At 43.7% G+C, this 26,029-nt stretch overlaps 2 protein-coding genes across 3 annotated transcripts in view; both read right to left on the bottom strand.

The window, feature by feature from the left end:
* lig1 (ligase I, DNA, ATP-dependent) overlaps positions 1-15,799 on the bottom strand; it is a 42,650-nt gene extending 26,851 nt beyond the window's left edge. The window contains exons 1-14 of one of the 2 annotated variants that reach the window (XM_079348429.1): positions 15,276-15,799; positions 14,164-14,226; positions 13,483-13,663; positions 12,357-12,513; positions 9,382-9,516; positions 6,584-6,961; positions 6,299-6,407; positions 4,449-4,535; positions 3,302-3,358; positions 2,517-2,575; positions 1,753-1,866; positions 1,393-1,559; positions 916-992; positions 645-736 (exon numbers count right to left, since the gene is read on the bottom strand). In XM_079348429.1, the coding sequence (XP_079204555.1) occupies positions 645-736; positions 916-992; positions 1,393-1,559; positions 1,753-1,866; positions 2,517-2,575; positions 3,302-3,358; positions 4,449-4,535; positions 6,299-6,407; positions 6,584-6,961; positions 9,382-9,516; positions 12,357-12,513; positions 13,483-13,663; positions 14,164-14,226; positions 15,276-15,292 (1,693 nt within the window). In that variant the 5' untranslated portion in view covers positions 15,293-15,799. Of the gene's footprint in view, positions 1-644; positions 737-915; positions 993-1,392; positions 1,560-1,752; positions 1,867-2,516; positions 2,576-3,301; positions 3,359-4,448; positions 4,539-6,298; positions 6,408-6,583; positions 6,962-9,381; positions 9,517-12,356; positions 12,514-13,482; positions 13,664-14,163; positions 14,227-15,275 lie in introns of both variants that reach the window. The other variant, XM_079348428.1, reaches the window with a different exon arrangement.
* Positions 15,800-16,133: 334 nt separating this feature from the next.
* On the bottom strand, positions 16,134-26,029 carry LOC306827087 (uncharacterized protein). The gene is made up of 6 exons (XM_079348738.1): positions 25,911-26,029; positions 24,565-24,622; positions 21,709-21,940; positions 20,435-20,591; positions 19,007-19,097; positions 16,134-16,683 (listed from the first exon to the last, which is right to left on the bottom strand). Exons 2-6 carry the CDS (start codon positions 24,620-24,622, stop codon positions 16,373-16,375), a joined length of 849 nt encoding a protein of 282 aa, XP_079204864.1. The 5' UTR covers positions 25,911-26,029; the 3' UTR covers positions 16,134-16,372.

Here is a 26,029-nt window from a genome sequence, read left to right on the forward strand (position 1 = left end):
ACCTCTAAGTCACGAGAACGCCCCGAATACTAATAAAGTGAGGAAGCGATGTGTTTAATGAGGTTTAGGCCTGGTTGTTCGTGATCGCAGGTTTGAACTCCGCGTGCTGAAAGCAGCCGGTGGCACAAACCGTTGCAACTCCAGCGATCGACACGTTGAGCGGCAAACTGGGGAGAAGAGGTTTTGATTTCTTTTATCCCCATCAGATGTTTTCAGATGAATTTAAACAGTTTCATCATTTCACCGAAGAAAAAAAACAAAACAGGAAAGAATATTTTAAGACCGTATGAAGACGCTCTCCATTGCTTCAACTCTTTCTACCTGCTCTAATACTTCCAACCTTACACGAGCTTCTAATTAGCACCACCAGTAGGGGGAGAAAAAAAAAAACGTCTACATCTTAAATAATAAGAGAGTTGGACGCTGGAAGCTTTCGCAGAGTTGGAGGACACGATGTAAATAAATTCCTCGCTGAGTCTTTTTTTTTTTTTTTTCAGATTAACTTTCAGGGACATTTTGGCACAAAGCCAGGATTCTGTTTTCCAAAATCCTGCACAGAAGGACTGATTACAACAACATACAAGCACCTGACGAAATCCTTGAAAAACTGGGGAAAAAACAAAACAAAAAAAAAAGCAGATCACCTTGTCCAGGAGGCGTGAGGCACACGGCCTGGCTTAATGCGGAGAGGACGCTCTGCTCGGCCAGTCCTATTCTCAGCTTCCCAGCCAGAGACCTGTCAATCAACACAATAAGACCATCAGCTCTCAGGGATGACGAGGACAGACACATGCACGGACACAAAGTCAAAAAGGTTCTGTGTGTCTGCAAACATGCAGCTCTGTCTGTCTGTGTGTGTGTGTGTGTGTGTGTGTGTGTGTGTGTGTGTGTGTGTGTGTGTGTGTGTGATTTCACCTGACGATGTAGCGGGCCTCAGAGAAGCGGCATGCCACAAAGAGGCCTTTGATGATGTCGATTTTCTTATTCATGGCCTGAGGCGGGCGGGGGGGAAATTGAGATTCACAGAAGACGAGCGAGAGGAGACAGAATGCAGAAAGACTGAGGTCACCGGCGAGTACAAAATACATGTTCAAACCAGAGAGAGAAGAAATAATAACATTGAAATAACAAGACCCGGGAACGGGCGGGATGAATACTGAACTAATTGCTGAAGAGATTCCAGCGAGGTGATGCTTTTACTCAGAGGCTGGGAATAAAAAAATCATTCTCTGAAGTACACAAACAAATAACTCAAGTCATTCGACACACAACCACATTAACATTTCCTCTCCTTCCTCTACCTGACCCCAATACTGAGAGGCACCCGGAGTGAGAGCTACATTTTTCCCAGGACTGCTTCCCGCCTAATGAAAATGTTATGCTCCGGCTCACCGAGTTCCCACTCATGCTGGCAATTTCCTTCAATTTCCTGAACACGCCCCCTGCTGTCAGACTGGCCGGTTGGAACATCATGCGCTGGTTGCTACGGGAACTCTCGGCCACGAGGCCCAAATCTCCCTTCTCCTGCGCCTCCGCCTTGATTTTGTCCAATTGTCGCCCTGGAAACGAGAGCGAGGTCGTAAATGGCAGCTGCGTCGCTGAGCTGATGAGCTAAGAAGGCTGGAATTAGCGTTCAGGCAGAGGCCGCACGAGTGTTGTGTTTGGATGCAACAGAATGGTTGTGTTTGTGTTCATTAACGTGTGTACGTGTGTGTGTGTGTGTGTGTGTGTGTGTGTGTGTGTGTTCATTACCGGTTGCTTGAGCAACAGCTTTCATCAGCACCGTCTCTCCAACGCCCAGCTCCATCCCCAGGTGGGCAGGCCCCAGCTGGTTCAGACACAGGTACACACAGCACAGCATGTCATCTGGAAAAATAAAATAACACACACACACACACACACACACTTCATTACGCAGAGAACATGCGCACACTCGGAAGATAACAAAAAAAAAAAAAAAACGAAAAACCCCGAACACACGCGTGAACAACACGGTGAGACAGATTCAAAAAACTAAAGACATATTGACCGTCAGAAACAAACAAACAAACACACTATGATACACTCACATGGGAACACACACACACACACACAGACACACACACACACACTATGATACACTAATGTGGGAACACACTCCAAAGACACAACTACACACACACAGCCAAAAACATTTGGACATACAGAATGACCAAACATGATAAACACAAACATTTATAGAAACACAGAATTCAAAAACATTCAAACTACTCCCCCCCCCCCCAACACACACACACACACACACAGACACAGACACAGACACAGACACAGACACACACACACACACACACACACACACACACACACACACACACACACACACACACACACACACACACACACACACACACACACACACACACACACACACACACACACACACACACACACACACTCTCCTTGACAGAGTGGCTGGCAGCCAGCAGCCTGTGTAGCTCCATCAGCATGCATTATGGGAGAGATGAAACAGCGTTTACCTGGAGAGAGCAGCAGCACGGAGCGAAGCAGGTTCGACAGAGTCTCGATGTTTCTCAGTCTGGGAAACGACAACAGGGATCGCTTTGAGACAAGGAGGACGACTTAAACGGATTTTAAAGCCATCCTGTAAATACCGGGGAGGCGGGAAATGAGATCTGTCTGAAGATTTTTTGGGTTTGTTTTTTTTTTTTTTTTAAATCGGAAATGAAAGCTTGGCAGGCAGCCGAGCTGTTCATTTATGAAACGCTATACGTCAACTGGAAGTGGACGGAGGAAACGTGAAACATTATCGGGATGTTCAATATCTTTAAAATGATTAAAAGCATCCAAGTAGAGACGTCTTTAAGTTCAGTATCGGCTCCTTTGTAGGACGAGAGTTTTGATAACAAAAGCAAAGACTCCGAGAAAGTTGCTCAGAACCAACATTAAAAGAAGCCCGAAGTGCAGGAATAAAAAAATAAATAAAAAAACCTGTTAAAATCACGAGCGTTCCTAGAAAGTGACCTAATTGTAGAATTTCTTCATGTTCCCTGCCCTCCCCAGAAAATTAATCCAATTTCCTCACTTTCCCTGGCTGGAACAGGCGTCTCTAATTATGCTGAGGATATTCCCAGCAGGGCGTTTTTTTTTTTTTTTTTTTTAATGGTAATTTTGTAAAAATGCTTTGAAATATACTTTATCTCCTCAAACAGAGCGCAGATCAGTTTCTCCCACGTGAATTTTTTTTTTTAGCTCGATCTCGGGTTAGATAAACATCTTTTTTCTCTCCATCTGGAGCACTTACCTGCCAGAGTCCTCTTCAATCTTCTCAAAGGTGCGCGCCACCGCCAAGTACGGCACTCTGGAGGGTGATGAGCATGTCGTTAGCAGGCTAAGCATCCGCCCCTGACACATTTTTTTTTTTTACATTCACAAGCTGACTCAGCTGTTCTGAGCAACTCATAATTAGTGCGACAGCAGAAGAGAGAGCTTTGATTCTGGGTAATCAAAACCTGCATGCAAGAAAGCGTAGGAGGGGTTAAAGGTCAAATGTTGTCTGCAGAGGACTGAGGACAAGGGGGGGGGGGGGGGAGTTTGCCTTTTTTTTTTCTTCTTCTTAACATCTCAAAAAGGAGATTATGTGTTCGTTTGGATAACGTGTCTCTACTCTGGCAGCTTCTCGTCCCGCCGTGGTCCAGATGTGCTCTCCTCTGTGTTTTGTCAGGGCTCATTTTCTTTGTTTGGTATCCACTCTCTGTCCTCTCGGGGACGTTTGTGTGAGTGGCACGACAGTAAACTGCGACCCCCCTCTGCTGCTCAAATATTGAACGCGCCGAGAACACGACCGTGCTCAGTAGTTGACCCCGAGTGTGCGCGGCGCGTCTTGAACCGAGACCTTGATGTAAAAACACCATGATTTTTCCATGACTCTCCCATTACCGAGTCAGAGCACTTCCCCGGTCTGAAAAATGGATATGAAACTTTCTAAATATTTGACTGCAAGGAAGTCAGAGAGAGAGAATCCTGAGTGTGCGCTGCTCTGATAGAAACAAAAAAAATCCGTCTGTAGACAAACTCTCTTCTTCAGGTCCGTTTTGTCTTCACTGCGTCCACGAGGAGTCCGGTTTCACGGGGGGAGCAGAGAACTCCCATGATTCCCCGCCAACCGCCACGTCCTCTTTTGTTATCATTTTGATTTGGAGCCCCCTAGTGGCGGAGTCTGCATAGTGTATCTTTAAGAGAAAACTAACCTACTTTACTCTGAGTGATGCATCGGACCGTTTAAAGACAGAAGGATGCAGTTTGGTTTTACTACTCACACATACAGAGGACAAAAACAGGCAAAAAAAATTAAAGGTATCCCTTTGTCCACAGGGGGCGCCGATCATTTGCTCCCTGACAGTGACGACCCTGCACAGTGAGACGGTTCAGGGAGAGCAGGCTGGACTTACTTTTGGCCCTGCTTCCAGCAGGCGTGATCCACAGGATGGTAGTTTGATCTGGACGGGTCGTAGTCGGACGGTCCTGAAGCCGACTCGCCGCTGCTGAGGAGGAGGAGGAGAAGGAGGAGGAGGAGGAGGAGGAGAGTTAAGTGTTGCATATAAAGAAGCGGACAGTCGTTGTGAGGATGTTCTTTTAAAGCTCGACTCGCCCTTCCTGTGATGTCACTACAAGCGTCGACAGCAGCGTTGTAAACTTGACGTCGAAGCACAACATTTCACGGTGTTTTGATTTTTAATACTTCATCCATCCAAGATATCAGCACCATATGGGATGGATCAATTAAACACACACACACACACACGCTTTTAAGGAGGCCTACACGTATTTCCTGTTGCCTTTCGTGAAGAGTCATGAAGCCGTGAACAGAGACGTTTGTCTTTGCCGAGCCGCTCACACGCTGTGAAAACTGATTTTTTTTTTAACTGAGGCTAGTTAAAAAAGTTCACGTGCATGTTATGTCAACTTCTTTTTCTTGTTCTCAAACAAATGAGCCGAAACAGAAAGAATCTTTTTTTGATTACAAGGAGAGGAAGTGTCGCTGCGTGTCAATCACTCCCACAGCGCCGCACACAACGCCAGCGATAAAAAGAAATAAGTTCGGGAGATGAAACGTGGACTTCTTTTCTTGTCGAGCTAAAGATAGTCTGAGGATGAATCGGTGACACGGCTTAAAAAAGAAAGCAGGAACATGCTGCTGGTTCACTTCGATTTCATTAAAGCAAATCTAAGACACATTCAATAACCTGGATGTTTCATCATACTAAGTTTAGACTGATGTGAGCGACACACACACACACACACACACACACACACACACACACACACACACACACACACACACACACACACACACACACACACACACACACACACACACACACACACACACACACACACACACACACACACACACACACACACACACACACACACACACACCAAGTCTCCGGATGTTCTGGACGTATTTAACGACACTGTAGTGATGATTCTGTAGTTTCACTATTTATGATTTATTCGCGCTTTCAATAAGAATCAGTGAGAGAGACGGTTGTCATAGAAACAAAACAAACAGATCAGGGAAGGAGCATTAAAGTAAAGCCCTCTGTGTCTGCGTCCATCCTGCTGCGTTAACAGTCTGAAGAAACGACGGCGTGTTTTTGTTTTCCCCGCACACAGAGCAGAGTTACGTATCCCGGTGTGCGCCGGATGACTCCTTCCTGTAACTGCACAGTGGAGGAGTGGCGTGGCCGTTCACGGATCACCCATCGATCCTCGCATTTATCAATCAATAATAAAAACTTGTGATAAATGCAACTGTTGACAACTAACTGGTGTTGATCGTTTAAGCTGCTGGGTTGTCACGGTAACAGAATTTTCAACTTGCATATATTACTCGTTGAAATCAAATAAAAATAAATCTTAGAAAAAAAAAAAAAAAAGAGTTGTCAGCGTATTTGTGCGATCAAGTCAGTGCTATTTCTACCGGTACTTTTCAGTGGGGAGAGAAACTGAAGGTTTGGTGTTTTTTTCCTTTAAAGCTTGTTTTTAAAAAAAAACTGCATCCAAAAGAAGCTTCCTTTAATTCAAACGATGAAGATGAATCACCTCTCCTTGTCAACATCCCACAGCGTTAAATGCTCCGTGCTTTTGCCATAATCAAAGAGGTTGGAGGTCAAGGTCTGCTGAGCAGCCTGACGTGTGGACGTGTTGAAGGTGCGGCGTTACAAACAGACAGACAGGCGAGTAAACAAAGCCCTCTGAGGCGTACAGAGATCATCGAGTCGTACTTCTGCCTCACCCGTTAGTCTCTTTACTCTCCTCGGCTGGAGTCTTCCTCTCTGCACTCGTCTTCCTCTCTCCTTCGTTCTTCTCAGATTTCTCCGTCTTTGTTGCTGCTTTTCTTGGAGCTATAAAAAGAAAGCAGACGTATGGAGCAGAAGGTGACGGGGAGCAGAGCTTTGGACCACAGCAATAGTTCTGCTGTCTTGTGTTTTAACTGATAAAAGAAGAACACATTTGTGGACACACGGTTTTTTTTTGTGTTTTTTTTGCAAGCTCAGAGTTTATGCAAATTCCTCCTCACCAAAGAAACTGCTGATGGGGGATTTCTTGGGCGGCTCCTTATCTTTTTGCTCTTTTGCCTCTTTCTGTTTTCTGGCTGTTTGACTTTTGGGGCTCTCGTCTCCGTCTGGCGTGTCCTTTTCAACCGCCTCCCTCTTGGCATCTGCGAGCCCTCTCTCATCATCCGTCTTCTCCTTTGCTTCATTTTTCTTCACCGCCCCCTCCGCTTTCTTTTCCTCCTTGTCAGAGCTCCTTTTCTCAGCCCGCTCTGCCTCTTCCTCCTCCTCCTCTTCCTTCATCTCCACCTCCTCCTCCTCCTCATCTGAGCTGTTAGCCTCTGTCACTGCTGTTTCAGCTCCTTCTTCTTTTGCTCCCTCCTCCATGGGTTCAGCGGCGCTCCCTGCACAGGATGAGACAACAACAAAAAAAAAAAAAAGGGAGCGAGGAGTCATTGAAGAGATAAATGCCAGAAGGTTCACCGAGGGCGACCCATTTTTTTTTTGGTGCGCCCCTTGTGTGAAGGTGGTTTTGAACAGCCTTCTCCAATAAAAGCCGCAGGTTATATTTTTTTTAAGGTTTCCTTTTCACCCGAGAGAGTCGGCTAAGAGAGAATGACTATTGACAAACTTGTAGCAGAGAGTCCCTGCAGAGCGAGCCGGGGTCACGACGCCGGCCGACAGAGGAGCTGGAACATCAAAGATTCATTTTCTCGTCCACGAGTTGAAATGACCGCAGGACCGCGCTGCTACTTTTAACGCTCACTTTCGGAGCTCTTACCAACAATTTGTGGAATTGAAGGGGCCATTTCTGTGCCTGCTCGTGCACATGCTGCCCTGAAAGATACATTTACAGACATCTGACAAAAAAAAAAACACCTCAAGACACTTAAATGCCCGTCTAGCTTGGTGATTATCGATGAAGTGTCGCGAGTGCAGAGATGGGGGATCGTCCAAAAGTAGGTCAAGTTAACCGAAGACTGAGGTCGTTAATGACGCCACGTTTAATATAATCATCAAGGCAGCCGAGTCATGAAACAACTGCTGAGCGGTCAGTAAATACGAAAAACTCTGACAGCCTGAGACTATCTCGTCCTTGACTTCCTGAAAGCAGACTGACTCTCTTTTTTTTAGTGTCGAGTCATTTAATGCTTAATTAATTAAAAAGCACAGAAAACATCTGTATTGTTTGCTAAACATCTGTCACTGAACACAAGGAGAGAAATCACTGACTGGAAATGACTGAATGAATTCATGGAAACTTTGATTTGATCTAAAAAAAAAAAAGGTGTAAAAATTAAAAAAACAGATCTGTCAGCTTTAACTACTTCAATCACAATTAATGCATCAATAAATATATATATATATATATATATATATATATATTTTTTTTTTTTAAATCACGTTTGATGGCATGGCGGAGAATCCTCTGCAGTGCGTCCATGTAGTCACAGCGATGGAAAAGAACGAAAACCGCTGCGTCTTTAAACGCCTCATCTCAGCTAAGTTGGCGAGTCCACGTTATGACATCACACACTGACCTTCTTTTACGGCGTGCGATAAGCTCATCTTTCTGTCCTTCACAACTTCATTTCAGAATAAAAGCGGGTTTTCGAATTCAAATAGCAAGTTAAGTACTCTCAGCTCGAGACAGTACAAGATTTCAAAATAAAAGCCCGACAACTTTTATTTTGAAACGTGACATAATGGGATTTTCAAACAAGCAGAAAATGATTAACTATTAAAATGTTTACAACTAAACTATTAAACCTGGTGACTGCATGCTGTGTCAGGTTCAGGCACGTGGACAAAAAACACGATGTGCTCGCTGCTGACCTCGTCTTCTTACAGCTCTGCGGTCAGAATGTGATGTCACATCTGGGCTCTGTGGGTGAGCGTGACTTATCTGAGACGCCTGAAGCAAAAGAAAACTTTACTTGATGTTTGTATAAACGACTGACTGGGTATCAGATCTGTTCTGTTCAGCTCTTTTTCTATCCATCCATCCCGACAGCAGCAGCAGCAGCAGCGAGCGGAGGTACAGGGGCTCAGAAGGGCCAATCTGAGGAGTGAATGCGATCAAATTGCTGCTCGTCTGTCAAGCCGACGCACATCAAGACGCGTTGATGAGCAACAAGAAGCTGCACGGCGGCTTGTGTGTGTTGCCTCTTAAGATACTTAATGTCATCACGGAGCATTCAGGAAGTGTTTGACAGGTTTAAAGACAGGCGGGCGTCGGCCTGTGTGCAGGAGATCCCTCTCTCTCTCTCTCTCTGTGGGATGAGGGGAGACATTTTGTTTATCAGGCGACGCTTTAACGCCGACTGTGTTGCATTTCTAAATGTTCTCTGTGCTTCAAAATGAAGTGACAGACGCTCCCCCGGGGACGTGACGCTTCTCCACCAGCTGTTTATTTACCGTCTTATTAAAAGGGCTCCCGTCTGTATTTACAGTGAAGCAGGAGAGACTCTGCAGGACGCTTGAGTCGGTGCTGACGGAGAATCCGAGGACGGGCGGACTCTCTGTCACACTGACCGACATTAAAGATGAAACATAAAACACACACGTGGATGTTTGTTTTTATCGCGTGCTCGTTTTAACAACCCGACGTGGAAACTTTTGTAATGTAAACAAGCAGGAGCCACGTGAACGCCATCACTGTACGACCTCGCTCCTGATGAGGGGGGTCTCTGCTCTGAAGAAAATAATGAGGCGTGCTGCTGTCAGTACACGACGTCTACCGGTTGCGTTCTGGTTCATTGTTCCAGTCGTGTGCGGGAGCTGTGTGTTTGTGTGCACACCAACATCAGACTGGTAGGCGTACCTGCACTGCCGTCCACGCGGGGTCGCTTGTTTCGCTGACCCCCCTGCTCCTCCTTGACCTCGGCGGCGGCGGCGTCGTCCTTCTCACTCTCCCTCCGGCTGTCGTCCAGCTTCCTCTTGGGGAACATCTTCCTGGCTGCAACACGTCAGCGACAGACATTAAATTAAGAGGGAGGAGAGAGAGAGAGAGAGAGAGAGAGAGAGAGAGAGAGAGAGAGAGAGAGAGAGAGAGAGAGAGAGGCATCCCATCATGATCAAAGAGAAAAGAGAATAAGGAGATGAAGAGGACCAGACGGCTCGCTTTCTGCAGATGTAGGGCAACGCGGGCGGGGGGGGGGATCTCAGTTGCGTTCTTTTTGCTAATGAAAACACTAATTCCATCCTGAAAGATATTATGCAGCTCAGGGTTCCAGTGTAATTTCCTCTGTAATTTTATGCAGCGGCGGTGCTCGAGGGTAATTTGAGTTTCGGTTCCACATCCGCCTCGGTTCTGCTGCTCGTTAGAGTCGAGCTCAGGTAGCTGTGCTGCTGTTTTTCTTCTCGATATTATAATGAAAGCATTAACCCAGCGTCATTAAGATTGCTATTTCTGCTGAAAATTAAGAGCGTCTCTGTAACGTGCCGTTTCACTCTCCGCTGGTGGTGACGATGGCGGGGAGCACGATCATCCAAACACAAACAAAAAGACGATGAAGGATGAAGGAAACAACGTGAGGAGACGCGTCCAAAATGAGAACGCACGGAGAGAAACTTCAGAGCTGTAAGAAGTTTTCAATCTGCTTTTTTTTTTTTAAGATCTGGGTTTAAGATTATGTTGAATGCAGAGCGGGTCACACGTACGTCTCATTTAAAATGCACCGATGAAATCGCTCTCTCACACTCTCACGTCTCGCTGTGAGACGCCCGAGCTGTCAGGCGCACGCTGCAGCTGGAAAGTAAATCAACACCACACATCCGGCCTCACTGACAACTTTTCTCATCCTCTAAAAATACATTTAAATAAAGAAAATAAGGACTAAATAAAGTTCGACTTTTACTTTTTTTAAATGAAATTCAACAGAAGTCATCTGCACATTAAGAATCCTTCATTTATGAAGTCAAAGTTCAAGCTGGAAACTCGTCTGCAGAGAGAAACTGTGAAATCCGTCCTGTGGAAAGTTCCACTGGCTGTGTTGTTGTTGTTGATGTTGTTGTTGATGTTGCCACGGTTACATGAAGAACAAACTCACGCCTTCTTTGTCACCTGTCGGTCCGCCGCTTGCTTTAAATGCTGCTTCATTATGGTTCATAACTCCTTCATGTAACCCGAGCGCAGAGGAGGAGGAGGAGGAGGAGGAGAAAGAGGAGGAAGAAGAGTAGGATGAGGAAGAGGAGGAGGAGGAAGAGAAGGAAGAGGAAGAGGAGGAGGAAGAGAAGGAAGAGGAAGAGGAGGAGGAAGGAGGCGTGGGCCTCAAGCGGGGGCGACATCTACTGGATCAGAAACTATGCAGCTTCCTGGTATGGCAGGAGGTGAACGAGGGGCGAGGCGCTGCAGGAGGTGAACGAGGCGCTGCAGGAGGTGAAGGCGAGGAGGTGAAGGAGGGGCGAGGAGGTGAAGGAGGGGCGAGGAGGTGAAGGAGAGGAGGTGAAGGATTGGCGAGGAGGTGAACGAGAGGCGAGGAAGTGAAGGATTGGCGAGGAGGTGAACGAGAGGCGAGGAGGTGAAGGACTGGCGAGGAGGTGAAGGAGAGGAGGTGAAGGATTGGCGAGGAGGTGAACGAGAGGCGAGGAGGTGAAGGATTGGCGAGGAGGTGAACGAGAGGCGAGGAGGTGAAGGAGGGGTGAGGAGGTGAAGGATTGGCGAGGAGGTGAACGAGAGGCGAGGAGGTGAAGGATTGGCGAGGAGGTGAACGAGAGGCGAGGAGGTGAAGGAGGGGTGAGGAGGTGAAGGATTGGCGAGGAGGTGAAAGAGAGGCGAGGAGGTGAAGGAGAGGAGGTGAAGTAGGTGAAGGAGCGAGCACTCAGCTCGACCACACACGCTGAAGCTTTAAGTTGAGTTCAGCTCGCTCTGATAGAGACGGCTCGCTGTAACGCCACCTCTCGAGGACGTGCAGGAGCAACAGCGTTAGCAGGAAGGAGAAATAAGGAGGTGAGCTGGGAGGAGGAGCAGCAGCTGAGAGGACGAGGTGGCTGACGGCGTTCCAGGGAGTCAGGAGATAAATGAAGCAGGAGGGCGGAGAGCGCACGCCGCACTCTCTCAGGAACAAACGTTGTGGTGCGTTCAGTCTGTGATGAATGTCTTGTTTTCGCTCTCAATGTGGGAATAATGAATATTTGAAACCATTAGTTCCCTGCTAACAAGTCATCAAGTATGAAAACAGCTCCAGGCAGACGGAGCATCAATCAGCTGGTGTCAAAGTTCAAAAAAGTGGAGCAATTCAAACTATGGAGACTTTCTTTAAGTGTGTTGTGCCGAGGAAGTCGACACCGACAAACACTGAGGTGGGATTCATGTCGCACCTCCGGAGTGAGAGACCGAGGTGGAATAAATGATGACTCATCATTTACCCATCACACAAGTCTGAGAAACGAAACAGGCTGAGTCACTCTAATCAAAAAGGACCGACGCTTTAAAAAAACAAAAAATAAATAAATAAAAACTAAAAATCTTAACCAAGAGCTGCAGCAAGATGGGGGGTTTTTTTTGTTGCCATGGGAACCAAGCTTTTGGGTTAAAGGGTCGGGGAATCTTTGAGTGTCTCACCGTTTGATCTGATTTCTATTCTCGGGGTCAGGATTCGATTCAGAATCTGTTTTTGATCCAGAGTCCGAACCTTCAGGATCATCCGTGAGACCGGATCAATTTCTTGTTGCTCTTTTCTGAATCTAATCCAAATCTCAGAAGACGAGAATCGATCCGATTTGTTTTTTTTTGTTTTAGGTTTAAATTTTGAATTTGTGGCTGCTTCGACACAGAGGAGGAAAATAAATTCTCACCAGTCTTGCGTTTCACAATCCCAGAGGGTGAGATGGAGTTTGGGGTGGCGGGGGTCCCGGGTGACGCTGAAGAGGCGGGCGTGGCCGGGGTCACAGGGGTGGCTGGAGCGGGCGGAGGAGACATGGGCGTGGGAACGGCCTTGAACACGTCGTCCTTCTGAAAAAGAAAAGCAGTGCGTGGCTTGATTGTGAGGAGAGGACAGTTATTCCCCGGGTCACGTATCGTACGGCGGAGGTTTGATTCCCATCTAGACCTTTTCTATCTAAAGCTGGCAATAAAAAAAAAAAAAAAAAAATGAAGGATTTGTGGTGCAGCTGTCCGAGACAATTCACTCTGAAGTGAAAGAGACTGTTTCTATCATCGAACCCAACTCCAAAAAAAAAAAAAAAAAAAAAAAAGTCTTAGGATGGCCTGTCAAGAGCAGAGAGCTCAAAGGCAAACACAGAGCAGCAGAAAACACAACATCTCTGAGGCACGCACGCACGCACACACACACACACACACACACACACACACACACACACACACACACACACACACACACACACACACACACACACACACACACACACACACACACACACACACACACACACACACACACACACACACACACACACACACACACACACACACACACACACACACACAGGGAGGAAACTAGTTTGCTGTGCAGTGAAGCGCATCGCTCAGAGAGGAGAGGAAGCTCTACTTTCAGACAGGCGGGCAAACGTCCGGCTCAGGAAACGTCTCCGTGTGGTCGGATCCTCGCCGAAGGAAGTGAGGTCATCATCTTCTTCAAGACTGACAGAAAGTTCACTTTGCAATCAGAAGAGTCTCAGCACGGAGGATTAAGCTCTTTGAAATCGTCTTCACTTCTTATCACAGGAAGTCCATATAAGGACAACGAGTGCAGCACGCAGCAGCTTTATCGGCCGTGTAAGAATCGTCAGCTCGAGCTTGGAAATGTTCTGTTCTGACATCAGGAGATCCTCGGCTCGATGGTGACCACGTGCATCATGGAGAAGCTTCCGTTTTCACTTCAGTCGGTGCCCGACCGTCTGATTGGTCGCTTAAGATTTTTACACAAAAGTAGGGAACGCGCACGCCGAACCCGCCTCTTACCTTTTCGGTTTTCCCAGCAGCCTCTTTGGCTCCTTGGCCCTTCGCGGCGACTTGTTCTTTGACGAGCGGCGCTTCGTCATCGTCGCTGTCCAGAATCTGACGGCTGCGCTTGGCGACCTTCTTGACGGGCGACTCGGCTTCCTGCACGCCGTTCCGCACCTTGAGAGGACTTTTGACGGTCCTTGAGATGAGCACAGACACACGGTTCAATAAATAAATAAAGACTTGAAGCTCGTTACTGTAATGAGGTTAAAAGCGAAGCAGAGACACGATGTGAAGTTATTAAACCTGTGAAGAAAGAAAAAAAAAAAAAGGCCCGTCGTAAAAATCAAGGCAAGAGTCGTTAAAGAGAGGTCAAGGCGCTGATGAAGGGATGGTAACATAAAAGACGAGTACGTTAAAGGGAGTTGTTCAGAGGCACTTTAAAGACCATAATGAACTCTAATCATCAAAGTGTCTCCAAGATGAGAGCGGGAACGAATCTCTTCTCTGCCCGTCCATCGGACAAGAACGCGTTTGAAAATCAGCTGGTGTTAAACAGAATAAAAACCACGAATACAGAAAAACACAAAATAAAAAAAGTTAGCAGTGACGGTGAGGAGTTTGTCAAACCGTGTGACCGAGAATGAAATGTTCATGATGATCTCTCTGCAGACGGGCACAACACGGACGGACTCTTACTTTGTCACAGGTTCATCAGCAGCTTTCTTCTGACCGTCTTTGCCTTTGGGCTGAAAGAACGATCTGAGAGGAGAGAGCAAACCACCAACAAGACGACAGGAAGTTAATCACAGCAGGGAGAATGAATGTACACAATTCAATTTAAAGAAATGCTTTCATTAAGTGCAATAAAAATATTTTTAAAAATGTAAATAAGTCGCAGAGTTCTCCGGAACACTTGTCTGACGTTTCTGCTCATCAAAGATCCTGTATTTCATCAGGTCTTCTTGAGCCCTGTGTCTGTGGGTTTAAATGGAGGTTCTCATGTGTGGTTCAGTAAACTAAGCACGCTTTAAGATCACATGTTTAGGCCATGCGTGTGTTGTGTTGGGACGTCACGGAGGAGGACCGTGCTCAGGTCCTGTTAGTCCTGGAGCAGCCGAGGAAACAGGAGGGAGATGTGCAGGATTTGCAGCATCTAAAAGCAGTTAGTTTGAAGTGATACACTTTGCACCAGTGTTTCTAGAAACAGTCACAGACAGGTGCATAAGAGACACTGTGGTGGGTTACACTTTCCACACAAACATTTAAACATGACATTTATCAATTCAGCGTGAAACGTGGCGACATTATGAGTAAAAAGAAAATAAATGACTTGCAGTCATCCTGAGATAAATAAACACTTTCATGATCTGCTGAAGTGTCTTTACATTTTTAAAAAAGTGTTGAGTCATTGTGCATTTTATTAAATCCTTTTTTTTTAAGTATTATTGAAGAGTAGGAAAAAAGTGTGCCTCTCTAAGCTCATTCAACCTTTGATTTTATTCTTGGGAGAGATGATTAGTTTGATCATTTTCTTGCAAACAAAAAAGTTCATGCACTGTGACTGATGTTATCACTCTCATCTGCAGCAATATATCTAATGAAAGCTTTGGTTTCAGCCACAGATTCTGCAGGAGTAAAGCTGAACAAAAGCTTGCAGACAATCCATTTACAATCAAATGCAGCTAGATAGCTTAACTATCAGTGGACTCTGACAAACACATTCACAGAGCTCATAAAAGCTCATGAAATAAAGCTAGCTAGAAGTGATCCAGATGCTAGCTAAACTTCTTCATGAGCTTTGTACTTACGCGATGCTCCGCTGCATTTTGTCGTCAAACTATTCCGTAACTTTACTCTAAAATTAGGACTGACACAGGTTAATGACAGCACAACTCCGACATTCACACACAGGGGAAAAACACATACAAACTCCCGCGCTGCAGAATTACAGACCACTTGGAATAATCGGCGCCAAAAAGACATCTCAGGCAAAGATTACCAAAAGAGAAGAGGCATCACTCAAGAGCTAAAATCGGAAGCCTTCTTTCCCCCCTGAAACCCTGGTCATCGTGTCGAGGGTTTTGTAATTTTTTGTGACGCTTTGTGAAGTATAAACATTCGTATTATAATAAACACTCATATAAACCATATCATACTCTGTATTACCAACTGAGACAATTCCACTGAGATCACTACACTAAAGTTTGTCCAAATTTCCTTGACATTGCTTGTAGTGACTGAAAACCGTACACCGAGTAGCATATATTTAAAAACCTGTATTGGCTAGTGTATAGGAAACCAACAGGAATCATGGGTCTGGATAAATTAATAAATAAATAACCCTTTACGTGCAATTGTAACCGACTAGCATGTTTTGTTTCGCGAACAGAGTGATAGCTCTTCATTTTTTTACTCATCTCAGCTCTGACTCTCTCCCGGGAAAAGTTCGCGTGATGTCAAAAGGTGCTACTGCCCCCTGCTGTGTCGGAGGGATTGTTGCAGCCCAAAGAGTCTGGTCCTGATGCTGCAAAGAAGACACAAAGGCTGCTGTGATGATCGTTTCTGAGTGTCTGCCTGGATGCAACATTTATGCATCGACTCTTGTTGTTTTCATGAAGCCTGTAGAAGGAGGACGAACGCAAGACAAACAGCTGAATAATGCAAGTTGAGAGTTCTGCTTTATTGACTCAAACACAAGTGCCATGTTGTTAATTGTTTACAAGTGCAATTCCCCTACTGTGGCATGAAGCGCTTCCTGAACTTCTCTATTCAGCAGCAGGAAAAAGAACATACATAATGGAAAAACTCAATAAATACAAAGTCAGTGTATAACAGGCAATGAACTACTCTATAATGAGTAACACAGTGCTTATTTGATGAGGGATAGTTGTCCATCTGTTATAGTCTATTCCTTCTCTTCACTCCCTCTCCCCTGTCTGTATGTTACTCCCCCCTCTCCTTCACTTTCAGTCTGCCTCATCCCAACAAACAAGCTCCGGCTGAAGTGGTTCGGATGATCCCAGAGTCCGGGGCTCTTGTGGGGCCAGATGTTAGCACTGAGCGAGGTCAGAGCTGACTCCTTCAGCTCCCTCGGGTCGGACCCTGAATGTGCAGGAGCAGAGAGGAAGGGGAAGTGGCCGTGGAGAGCGTGAGGTGTGGGGATGGGCTTTGGGAGGCAGCACGGGAACAGGAAGGGGTGAGGCACAGGGAGGATTGCTGTCAAAAGACACAGACAGAGAGAGAGAGAGAGAGAGAGAGAGAGAGAGAGAGAGAGAGGGATAAGTCAGATGTTGAAGATGTTTCATAAGCCAGACTCTCTCTGTATAACCAGTAATATAGTCTTATTCAAAGACTTCAGGTACCCAGAGGAGAAAAATGTTCCCTTTGACTGATTAAAGGGTTTAAAACTTTTGCATGAAATACGAATTTACTCGCTTTGGTTGAATTTTGTACTTACTTAATCAATTTTATGATGGGTTATGCTCTCTAGAGATTATTCGATTGTTTTTTAGCCCACAAAAACAAATAAAAAAAATAAAATACGAATAAAATAAAGATTGATAAAAAAAAAAAATCATTAAAAAGTGAGGAAAAACCACCACAGTGTCATATTTATAGTAAATGTTTTACAAGATTCAAAATGTCACTTAAAGTCAAATTTCTGTGAATCAGTTTCAGTTAAAGTTATTTTGAAAACAAAATGTTGTTTTGTTTTTCCATTGAATTAAACTTTTTAAATTTGTGTCTCCACCACCGAACTGTGTCGTCCTTCAACCGCCAGCCTGGCGCTCAGCCGCCACCATCAGACCGTGTCGCCCCTCATTCATGCACGACCTGCTGCATGACCTCCAGGAAGTGTGGACAACAGGAACGCCAGGAGAACAAAGGAGAAATCCCTCCTGCATAATATCTCACATTATGCTCTTTTGTAAAGCGTCTCCAGATGACACCTTTGTTTGGCACTTTACAAATAACAATTTATTATAAATTATTATTAAAGTGAATTTAAAGGTGCAGTATGTAGATTTCAGTCACCTCTCTGACTGATGCTGTGTCACATGGCGTTCTCATCTCTGACATTTTTACGGTGAAGCTCATCGGATGAAGACAGAAGATAAAAAGTTTCCTCAGGAATCATTGAATGTATTTCTTTCTGTTTTAAATCTGAAAAACCTTCAGAGGTTGACTGTAAAAAAAAGATGAGTGTGAGGAAAAGAAATGCGCTTTAGTCATTTAGTGAAAGAAGTCTCACTCTTTTCTTTCATCGAGGCGGCACAATGGTCGTAAAGTTAATAATCACAGCTTAAAGCATCCTGCAGTAGACACCTGCAGTATTACAGTTTTCAAAGGGCTCAGAAATGAATATCTTTATTTTTGGTGTTGAATCCCAAAAGAAAGCGCCATTTCATCCAAGGTTCTTCAATTTATTTATTCACACAACTCCCAAAACTCGTCTTCAAGGTTAAGATTGAACTTCCATCTTTGCATTTTTCTCCCAAAAACTCACATCGTGTTTTTCGCTTCAAGTACAAAAATAAAACAAATCATGCAAACAGAAAAAAAAAAAAAAAAAAGTATGAAGACAGTGTCTTCTGTTCCTGGAACTAAAAGAAACTTCAAGACCTGAGAAATCGGCACACAAGTATTTAAGAATGAGCTCAGAGATGATGAACAGAGAATGAATATTATCATGTGGGGGATGGAAAAAAAGAAGATATTTTCTGTGTTTTTTAAAGCGAAGCTAGATGAAACACATTCTCATGAATATCCAGCAGTTATTGCTTTTACAGAGTAAAGACTGTCTATGTAGCCTTCCTCTTTTGGGAATATATTTTGTTTAAAGCAATCAGCATCCTAATTATTGCAAAACTTTACTTTTATTTCTCTTACAAACAAAGACAAAGTCGGTGGAAGTTTTCGATCAACCCTCTCGTTCAAATATGGAAATAATTCACCTCAATGACTCCAGCTATAATCCCAAAGTCCAGGACAGTATCATGACTTGAAGACGGCATCGATTAAGAACTGGTTCTCAACTGATGGAGATTTAAGACCCGACTCCACCACCTCCTTCATGAGAAATATCAGTCACTTTTCACCCAATCAGATTTCATGTAATGATAAATGGTCCAGGACTAGTCGAGCTATTAGTCTGTGTGCGTGATTTATACTTTTCTCTGTCAGTGATACGTCTTCTGTCTTCTGGTTTTGACTTTGGTAAGGTGTATGATGTGGTAAATTGAGTGAATTTGTGGGACGTCTTGTTGTTAGGCGTAACAGCCACTGACAGTGAGGGGGAAGTGTTGAGAGCTGATGCAACACATTCTTAGACTAGTGTAATAATAATACATAATTATCTCTCTCATTTTCTATATTTTGCATTTTCTTGCAGAAAGAACTCACACCTTTATGGTCTTGTTCTCTCCGCCCTAAAAGAGAGAGTGATCTATGTGACAGAAGGAGACTAAGCTATCGTCGCAGCAGGGACACTCTGAGACTCGTTAGGAACCAACAGGGTCACTAATTGGGGTGTTCTTACCTCTGTCCATCACCGAGCCGGCTCCTCCACACAGAGGAAGACCACTGTCAGAGGGGAGGAGAGGAAAGGGAAGAGGGCCTCTCTGTACCAGCTGCAGGGTGAACGCATGAAAGATGACATGAGTGAAACGATTGAAATAGACACACAGACCTTTTTCTGAACAGTCGAGACTCAAGCTTTGTGCACACAACATGAAGAACCTGCAGTGGAGGTTTGGATCTGTGCAACGGGCGTGACTTCTTACTTCTAATGTTAATGCAGTTAGGGAGCACTGAGTAAGATTAACACATCCATCAACTTAATAGCAGAAATGTGTTCATACTATTTTGTGCACCGGTGGCCTCATTTAAAATTGAAATGTGGTAAAAAACTTAATTGCATTACATTTTATTCAGAGTTTTATTCCAAACTGGGATTTCCATTTGCAGAACGTCGGAGTAAATCTTTTAACAGGCTCCACTTAAACATCACTTTTCTACCTTAAAACACAAAGCACCGCTGTAAGAGAATTAATCATCTAATTAAACCAAGCAGAGAGCTCTCTAAGAGTTCATGGATAACCTAAGCCCGGGGTTTGGTATTGAATGTAATACAACTTTAACACACTGAATAGGCTCTATATTAGGAGACCAGTCAGTAAGTCAACTTCACATTACACAGTAAGTGTTGGTAACGATTTCTATTCAAGTCAGACAGTTTTATATCAAGAGATGAAGTTAAAGGGATTCTTTTCTGAAGAAGTGGGTCCACGTTTAAAAGGTTGAATTACATAGCAGAGGTTATTTGATGTTTGGAATAAAACAAATGTTTTTAAAAGGACTGTACATGTTTGGAAAACGGATCAAAACGCAGCCGTTTGAATGTCTTATTTTCAGTCAATTCAAGTTGTGGAGACTGATTTTAAAAAGATTTATATATCTAAATGCATCCAGAGCCTATGTTTAATTATACTCTTTTTCCCAGTGATGATGAGTAAATTGTAGTTCTTTTTCTAAACATGTAGACTCATTTATCTGGGGATAACAATGTCGGTTTTCCAATTATAAGAAGCGAATTTTAGGGTTTGTTTTTTTTTTTCTTTTTTTTTAAGGTTTATTTTTTGGAGAGAGAGAGAGTGGGCAAAGACATGCAGAGAAAGGGTCACAGGTCAGATTCAAACCTATGGCCATCTGCCTCCAGGACCCAAACCTCTGTACATGGGACACAATGTGTGTCCACAGAGCCACCAACACTCCCATTCCAGTTGTTTTTTAAAAAGATCTCAACAAGTTGTCACAGGAAAACCAACATTTATGAATGAGATGATGATTAAACAAAATAGAGTAAAATCATGTTTCTGTTATATTTCCCTACATAATCTATGAACCAGCTTTCCAAACAAAGAAGTCTTGTAAGCTGTGATGAGTGATGTAGAGATGCAGTGATGACCTGATGACTGGATGAAGGTGGAGGTGGAGGAGGTGGAGGAGGTGGAGGAGGTGGCGGGTGTCCTGGATAGTTGACCAGGATGAGTTTGTTGAAGTTGAACTTGTAGGTGAATCTTTTCCCTTTGGTCTTGTGCAGGATGCGTTTGTTGTAGTAATATCTGGAAGTGAAATGTTGTTCTGTGTCAGACTGCACTCTCTTCTGTTTGAAGGTTTGTGTGTTTATGACTATCGCTGTCGTATGTTTCTGCAGGGCAGACTGCAGGAACACATGCATTTTTTTTGCTTTCCCATGTGTTGCCTCTGGAAGCGTTTAAGATGTTAAATTTTAATTTAAAACATACGCAGGGAAGAAGTAGGCCTACATTTCATTTACAGCATCAGCCTCAGGGTGAAGCCGTTACGAAGAGTGAAGGGTTATCAATATTCATAAAGCGGCACAAAGCCTCAGATGTCGCGCTCAGTATGGGAAGCTATCCTGTGTAAGGTTATTTTATTTCTGATGTCGATCCTAGAGTCAAAACAAAAGACAAAGGGTTCAGGGAAAATTTGAAGAGATTTGGTGAAACTTTTTTAATATTGTTTGCTAGCTTAAGCTCGGCCGACCATTCGACAACAGCTAGCGTCTAGTCAAATCTGAGCTGACGCTACATGTGATGTTGTTCTACAAACCAAAAACTGTTAACTTGTATGCAAAGTAAGCTTTGCTCGACATTATCTTTAAACCAGTTCCTTGCTAATACCCCATTTAGAAAGAATGACTTAAGAAGAGGAAAGCCTCATCTAACCAAAAATGATGTTAGCAAAGAAATGGTATCAGTAGCTGTCGTGATGAGTCATCAAACATACTTGAGACAGTTTAGCTCATAACCAGTGCTAATGTGGCTCTTTAGCTTGCTAACATCATTAGCCATTAAGTTACATTTCATATGCTGCCTTCATGTCCTCCCAACACTCATCGCGTTATAAAGACTTTCGGAGGACCATGATGTGCTTATAACTCGTTAATATGATAATTCAGAGAAGCACATGAAAGCAGTATTAAACCATGTTCAGTTGTTGTGTTTGCTCTGGGCTGGTTGAATGCACTATCCATTGTTTTTGTCGTTGCTAGCCAACCGAGCAGTTATGATCAGGATTTGTCAGACACCCATCTACCAGGTTAATAGGAGCATTTGTAGAGTGACTACACATAAACTGATAAAGAGCTGCAGGTCATGGGTGTTAGTACATGTCAGTCAGAATATGTCAACTCTACACATGCATTTTTTCTATCACCTGAGCGCTCGGCTAAGCTTGTCGTAGTTCATGTGTGGTTTGCCCTTCCTCTCCCCCCAAAGCCTGGCGAGCCTCTCTGGGTCACGGATGACGAATTCGCCCCACTCTCCTCCCCAGCCGATGGCCCCGCCCTCGCCACGCCCAAGCAGCTCCAGTAGGAAGTGCCACAGCTGGACCTGCCTGGACCCTGGCGACCATGCAGGTTTGTAGGCCCAATCAGGGAAAAGCACTGCTGGGGAGACACAAGGACACTTTGTAGAGTGCTGACATTTCTCATTTTTATGAATAATGTTTGTCACCTCTGAGCTTTTGAACCCCGTTAACATCTTTTCCCCTGATTCCAATAGTCACTGTAGCACCATATTTACTGTGCAGATACAAAATGAATGTCTTTCTCCTCTTCTAATATCTCTTGACAAGACAGCAGAGAAATATTTAACTACACCTTCAGATGATATCATTTTATGAAACTGAATAATTTTTTGGGAACAGGTGTCAAAAGACAGTTTTTGGGGTTTTTTTTAATCTAAGATTGAATGTCATATGTCACGTTCATATTGATTCTGCAAAAGCGTAAAATAGGTGTCCCTTTCTGTGAATTCACATTGCATTTTGGCGTTGCTCCTCATGGACACACGGTCAGACTGCGCTGCGCCCCCTTGCTGCCTTCTTCTCTATGTAACGGTACAGGAGGGATCACGTTGTCTCCTCATGGCTCACTCACGTCTGAATGGTGCTAATATAGGCCTCATGAACACTCTCATTCTCTCCGCCCTAATGTGTGATCTACTGTATGTGACAGAAGGAGACTAAGCTATCGTCCTAGCAGGGACACTCTGAGACTCGTTAGGAACCAACAGGGTCACTAATTGGGACGTTATACCTCTGTCCATCACTGAGCCTGCTCCTCCACACAGAGGAAGACCACTGTCCGAGGAGAGGAGAGGAAATAGGGCTAATATAAGCCTCGTGAACACGTGTGAGATGTTTCATGTCTTGCTCAACATAAATCGTCGACAACTGATTAGATTTTTTGGAAATCAAGCACAGCAATACTTTTTTTTGCATTTTTGGTTCCAGTCAGAAATTCCAACGTCTGCTTGTATCCTGATAGTTCGTCAAAACAACATAAAGAGCTGCGTGTGCTGCAGCAGATCTCATCATTACACATTCTGCTGTGGCGTTCCTGTATGTTGAGGCACAATAGTTTGAGCTTCATGTTGGCTGTTGTCTGGAAAATACTTTCTTCTACTGTGACTGCTTGTTTGTCCATTTGTTCAGATATATGTTAATTACTTTTTCACAACAGTGTGTCACAAATAGCTATTAGTGGATGTTGGTAAACAGGGGAAAATGCGACATTTCAGCACTTGAAATTAGCAATTAACACATTTTCTGAAGCGGAGAAGCTGGAGAATAGAAGTGTTGTGCAGGGCCAGAGAGGACATGAGTATGCGTAATTGCTTCTTCCATTATCTGTTCTTACGATCGTGAAGCTCGGCTTTTCTTGAAAGCCCGGACTAATCACTGCTTCATTACGAGAAAACAATTTCAGGCTCATTATGTTGGGTTTCACTGCATGATTATTTGACGCACAGGTTGAAGTTTCTCACGGCCGAGCAGATACCTTTGGAGTCTTCATTTCGACATGACATTTAGAGGAGATTATGGAGTGTGTGCCGCTTATATACTGCTTATTAGGTTTATGCCATCAAATAAGCTTGGAATTTGCTGAGAAACTTCCATAGCTTATGTCTTCATAAAAAATAAACTTCAGAAATGTAGTGAGTTATGACTATTTTATACCTCTACAACAGGCTTGTAACCCGATGTAAATCCAAAACCAAACTATATATCTTAAAGGTGATTTTATTTTCATTAATTTATAATATCAACAAATATAAACCTTATTTTCTTTGATGGACGAAATGTATGATGTGTTATGATATTGATACACAGGCGTATTGTAAAGGGTGGATTTAAAGTATTAGTGCCTTGAACCTGCATTCTTTTAACAGCCAACAGGGGGCGACTCCTGTAGTTGTAAAAAAAAGATCAGATAAAAGAACACAACGCTTGGAGCATGACCGCACTGTTTCTGTAATAACAGACACTCAAAGCTGTCTGTCTTTTATTTAACAATATGTTATGATGTTTCCCTACCAAAAATACGCAATCCAAGTTTTCTTCTAAACTGACCAGAATGACGGAGAAACCTTTTCTAATTGAAATAACGCTAGCTTGAGCTAATCACTTTTCACTTATTCCTTATTCTACCAAAAACTTCTCAGGCAGCATTTTATCATCACACAGTGTTACAGGGAACACATTTTCCTCTGAGGACAGTTTGTGTTGAGAGTTATGAACATAAACTAGAGAGTCTGTACTCTTATCCAATTTTCACTGTTTTCTCTACCGAAACTACAGAGCGCACATTTAACGTTTCTGAACCACATTGAAACGCAAAGAAAACAGCGAGCAGTTGGTTGCAACACATCCCAAATAGTCGATTTGAACGAACGATTTTAACCTCTCTGAATACTTCTGTGGTAAAATAAAAGCTAACCTAAAAAATGAGTGATGAAACACACAAGTCAGAACAGGGTAACTTACAATATCGGCTCCTGATTGGATGACATTTTTTTTCTGCGTCGTTTGTCATGGATGACATGTTTCTTTGTTTCTCATGATTTTATCTATTTTTATCACACTCCGGTGCTACAGATACAGACAGCACAGGATGAATATAAAATAACTCTCACAAGAGCGTGACAAATCTCCCCAACAACACAGGGGAGACACGAACAAATGCAGGCAAAAAAAAAAAAAAAAAAAAAAAACACAACTCAAACCTACTTCTGCTCCAGTAAGGTGATGAAAGGTGTCCCACTGAGGAGCTGCAGCTGCACTGCATCTGCAAACACAGAGTAACACAAACACACACAACCACACAATAGCTTCATCACATTGAGCATCGTGAGATGGAAGTCAGGGCGGCAAAAAAAGTTGCCTGACAGAAACTTTAATTAGCCGTCATGTGGTGTTAAATTAGCTATCACAACAGCGCACAGATTACAGCAGCGTCTTTGCCAGCTCCTCAAACATTTTAGTTATCAACAAATCAAAAGCGCTCCAAACTCTCCAGACTGTAGCTATTTGACGTCGATATCAAAATAATTGCGAGTAAATATACTATCGATCTCTTTTAGTTCATAATGTGCTTGAAATTACATCTGCAAATTCAATCGCTTTTCCTGTGATTAGATTTAGGCATTTGCAGTTACATAAATGTGCAAAAGCAACATTTTCCCTGCAGATACTGTTGAATATTTTCTATATTTTTTCTATAATTTCACCCTATAAACATACACATAGTCCGCCCACAGGCACATTGACCTTCCCAGCCGATACGGAGCAGCAGAGACACCCACCATCGTTCCCTGGAAGGCTGAAAACTCATCTCTCCAAGAAGCACTTCACACAAGCCTTTTCCCCCCCTCGCACTGAATGATGTCTTCTTTTCCTATAAGCCCTCTTCCACGAGCTGTAATATCCTCTTATCTTGGAGCAACAAGAAAACGATGTCTCCCTTTAGCTCTTATTTTATTTCCTTTTTCCTGTGCAGCAGAACGCTCGCCCACGATCACTGCAGGGTCACAGGAACATTATCAGGAAAGTAGGAAAGCTGAGCGAAAGAACAGTTAAGTTTAAGGGCCCATTTTTACCTAAAGAGGTTCTTAAATGGGGCAGCTTTTAAAGGACATACACAAAACAGATTAGGATGTATGAAAACACTAGATAGGAATGCAAACTAGAGTAAAATGTCAAGTGTCCCTGCAACTAAATAACTCGCTTTGACATTTGTATCCCTCCCTTTTCTTGCCTGTTTTGTTTTTTAAACTACACAATGTGAGCTTGTTCTACTTGAGTCATCCATCAACGTTTAAATTTGAGATTATAATCAATTGTGATTAACAGAATTACAGTGATCACTACAATCAAAGATAATAAGTAAAAATCATCACGCCACTCAAGCATGACAGGTCGACAAAGAGGGCAGTGTTTTTAAAGGAGATAAAGAAGAAGTAATTTAACTAATCATTGACTCTCTCTTTCTCTTACAATCATCTCATTAACAAATAGCGAGCTAATTAAAGAGTCCTGTTTGAGAAGTGTAAGAATGAATCAGTCGGTCCGGTTACCTCGATCAGGAGCAGGAGTGGAGGAGGCTTCGTCTGATGAATGACAATGATCAGTTTGTCTGCCGGCCTACTTCAAGAGTGTGAGAGGACTGAAGGATGGATGGACCGAATCTTAAACC

This window comes from Symphodus melops, assembly GCF_947650265.1.
Source record: "Symphodus melops genome assembly, chromosome: 7".
NCBI lineage: Eukaryota > Metazoa > Chordata > Actinopteri > Labriformes > Labridae > Symphodus > Symphodus melops.

What these genes read in the sequence shown, in the direction of transcription:
- LOC306827087 (XM_079348738.1), bottom strand. Translation starts at nt 24,622, where the DNA reads ATGCAGTGCAGCTGCAGCTCCTCAGTGGGACACCTTTCATCACCTTAC. An exon ending in ATCACCTTACTGGAGCAGAA is followed by an intron (nt 21,941 to 24,564) that starts GTAGGTTTGAGT and finishes GTGTCTCCCCAG; the next exon opens with CAGTGCTTTTCCCTGATTGG. An exon ending in CGGCTCGGTGATGGACAGAG is followed by an intron (nt 16,684 to 19,006) that starts GTAAGAACACCC and finishes GTCTTTTGACAG; the next exon opens with CAATCCTCCCTGTGCCTCAC.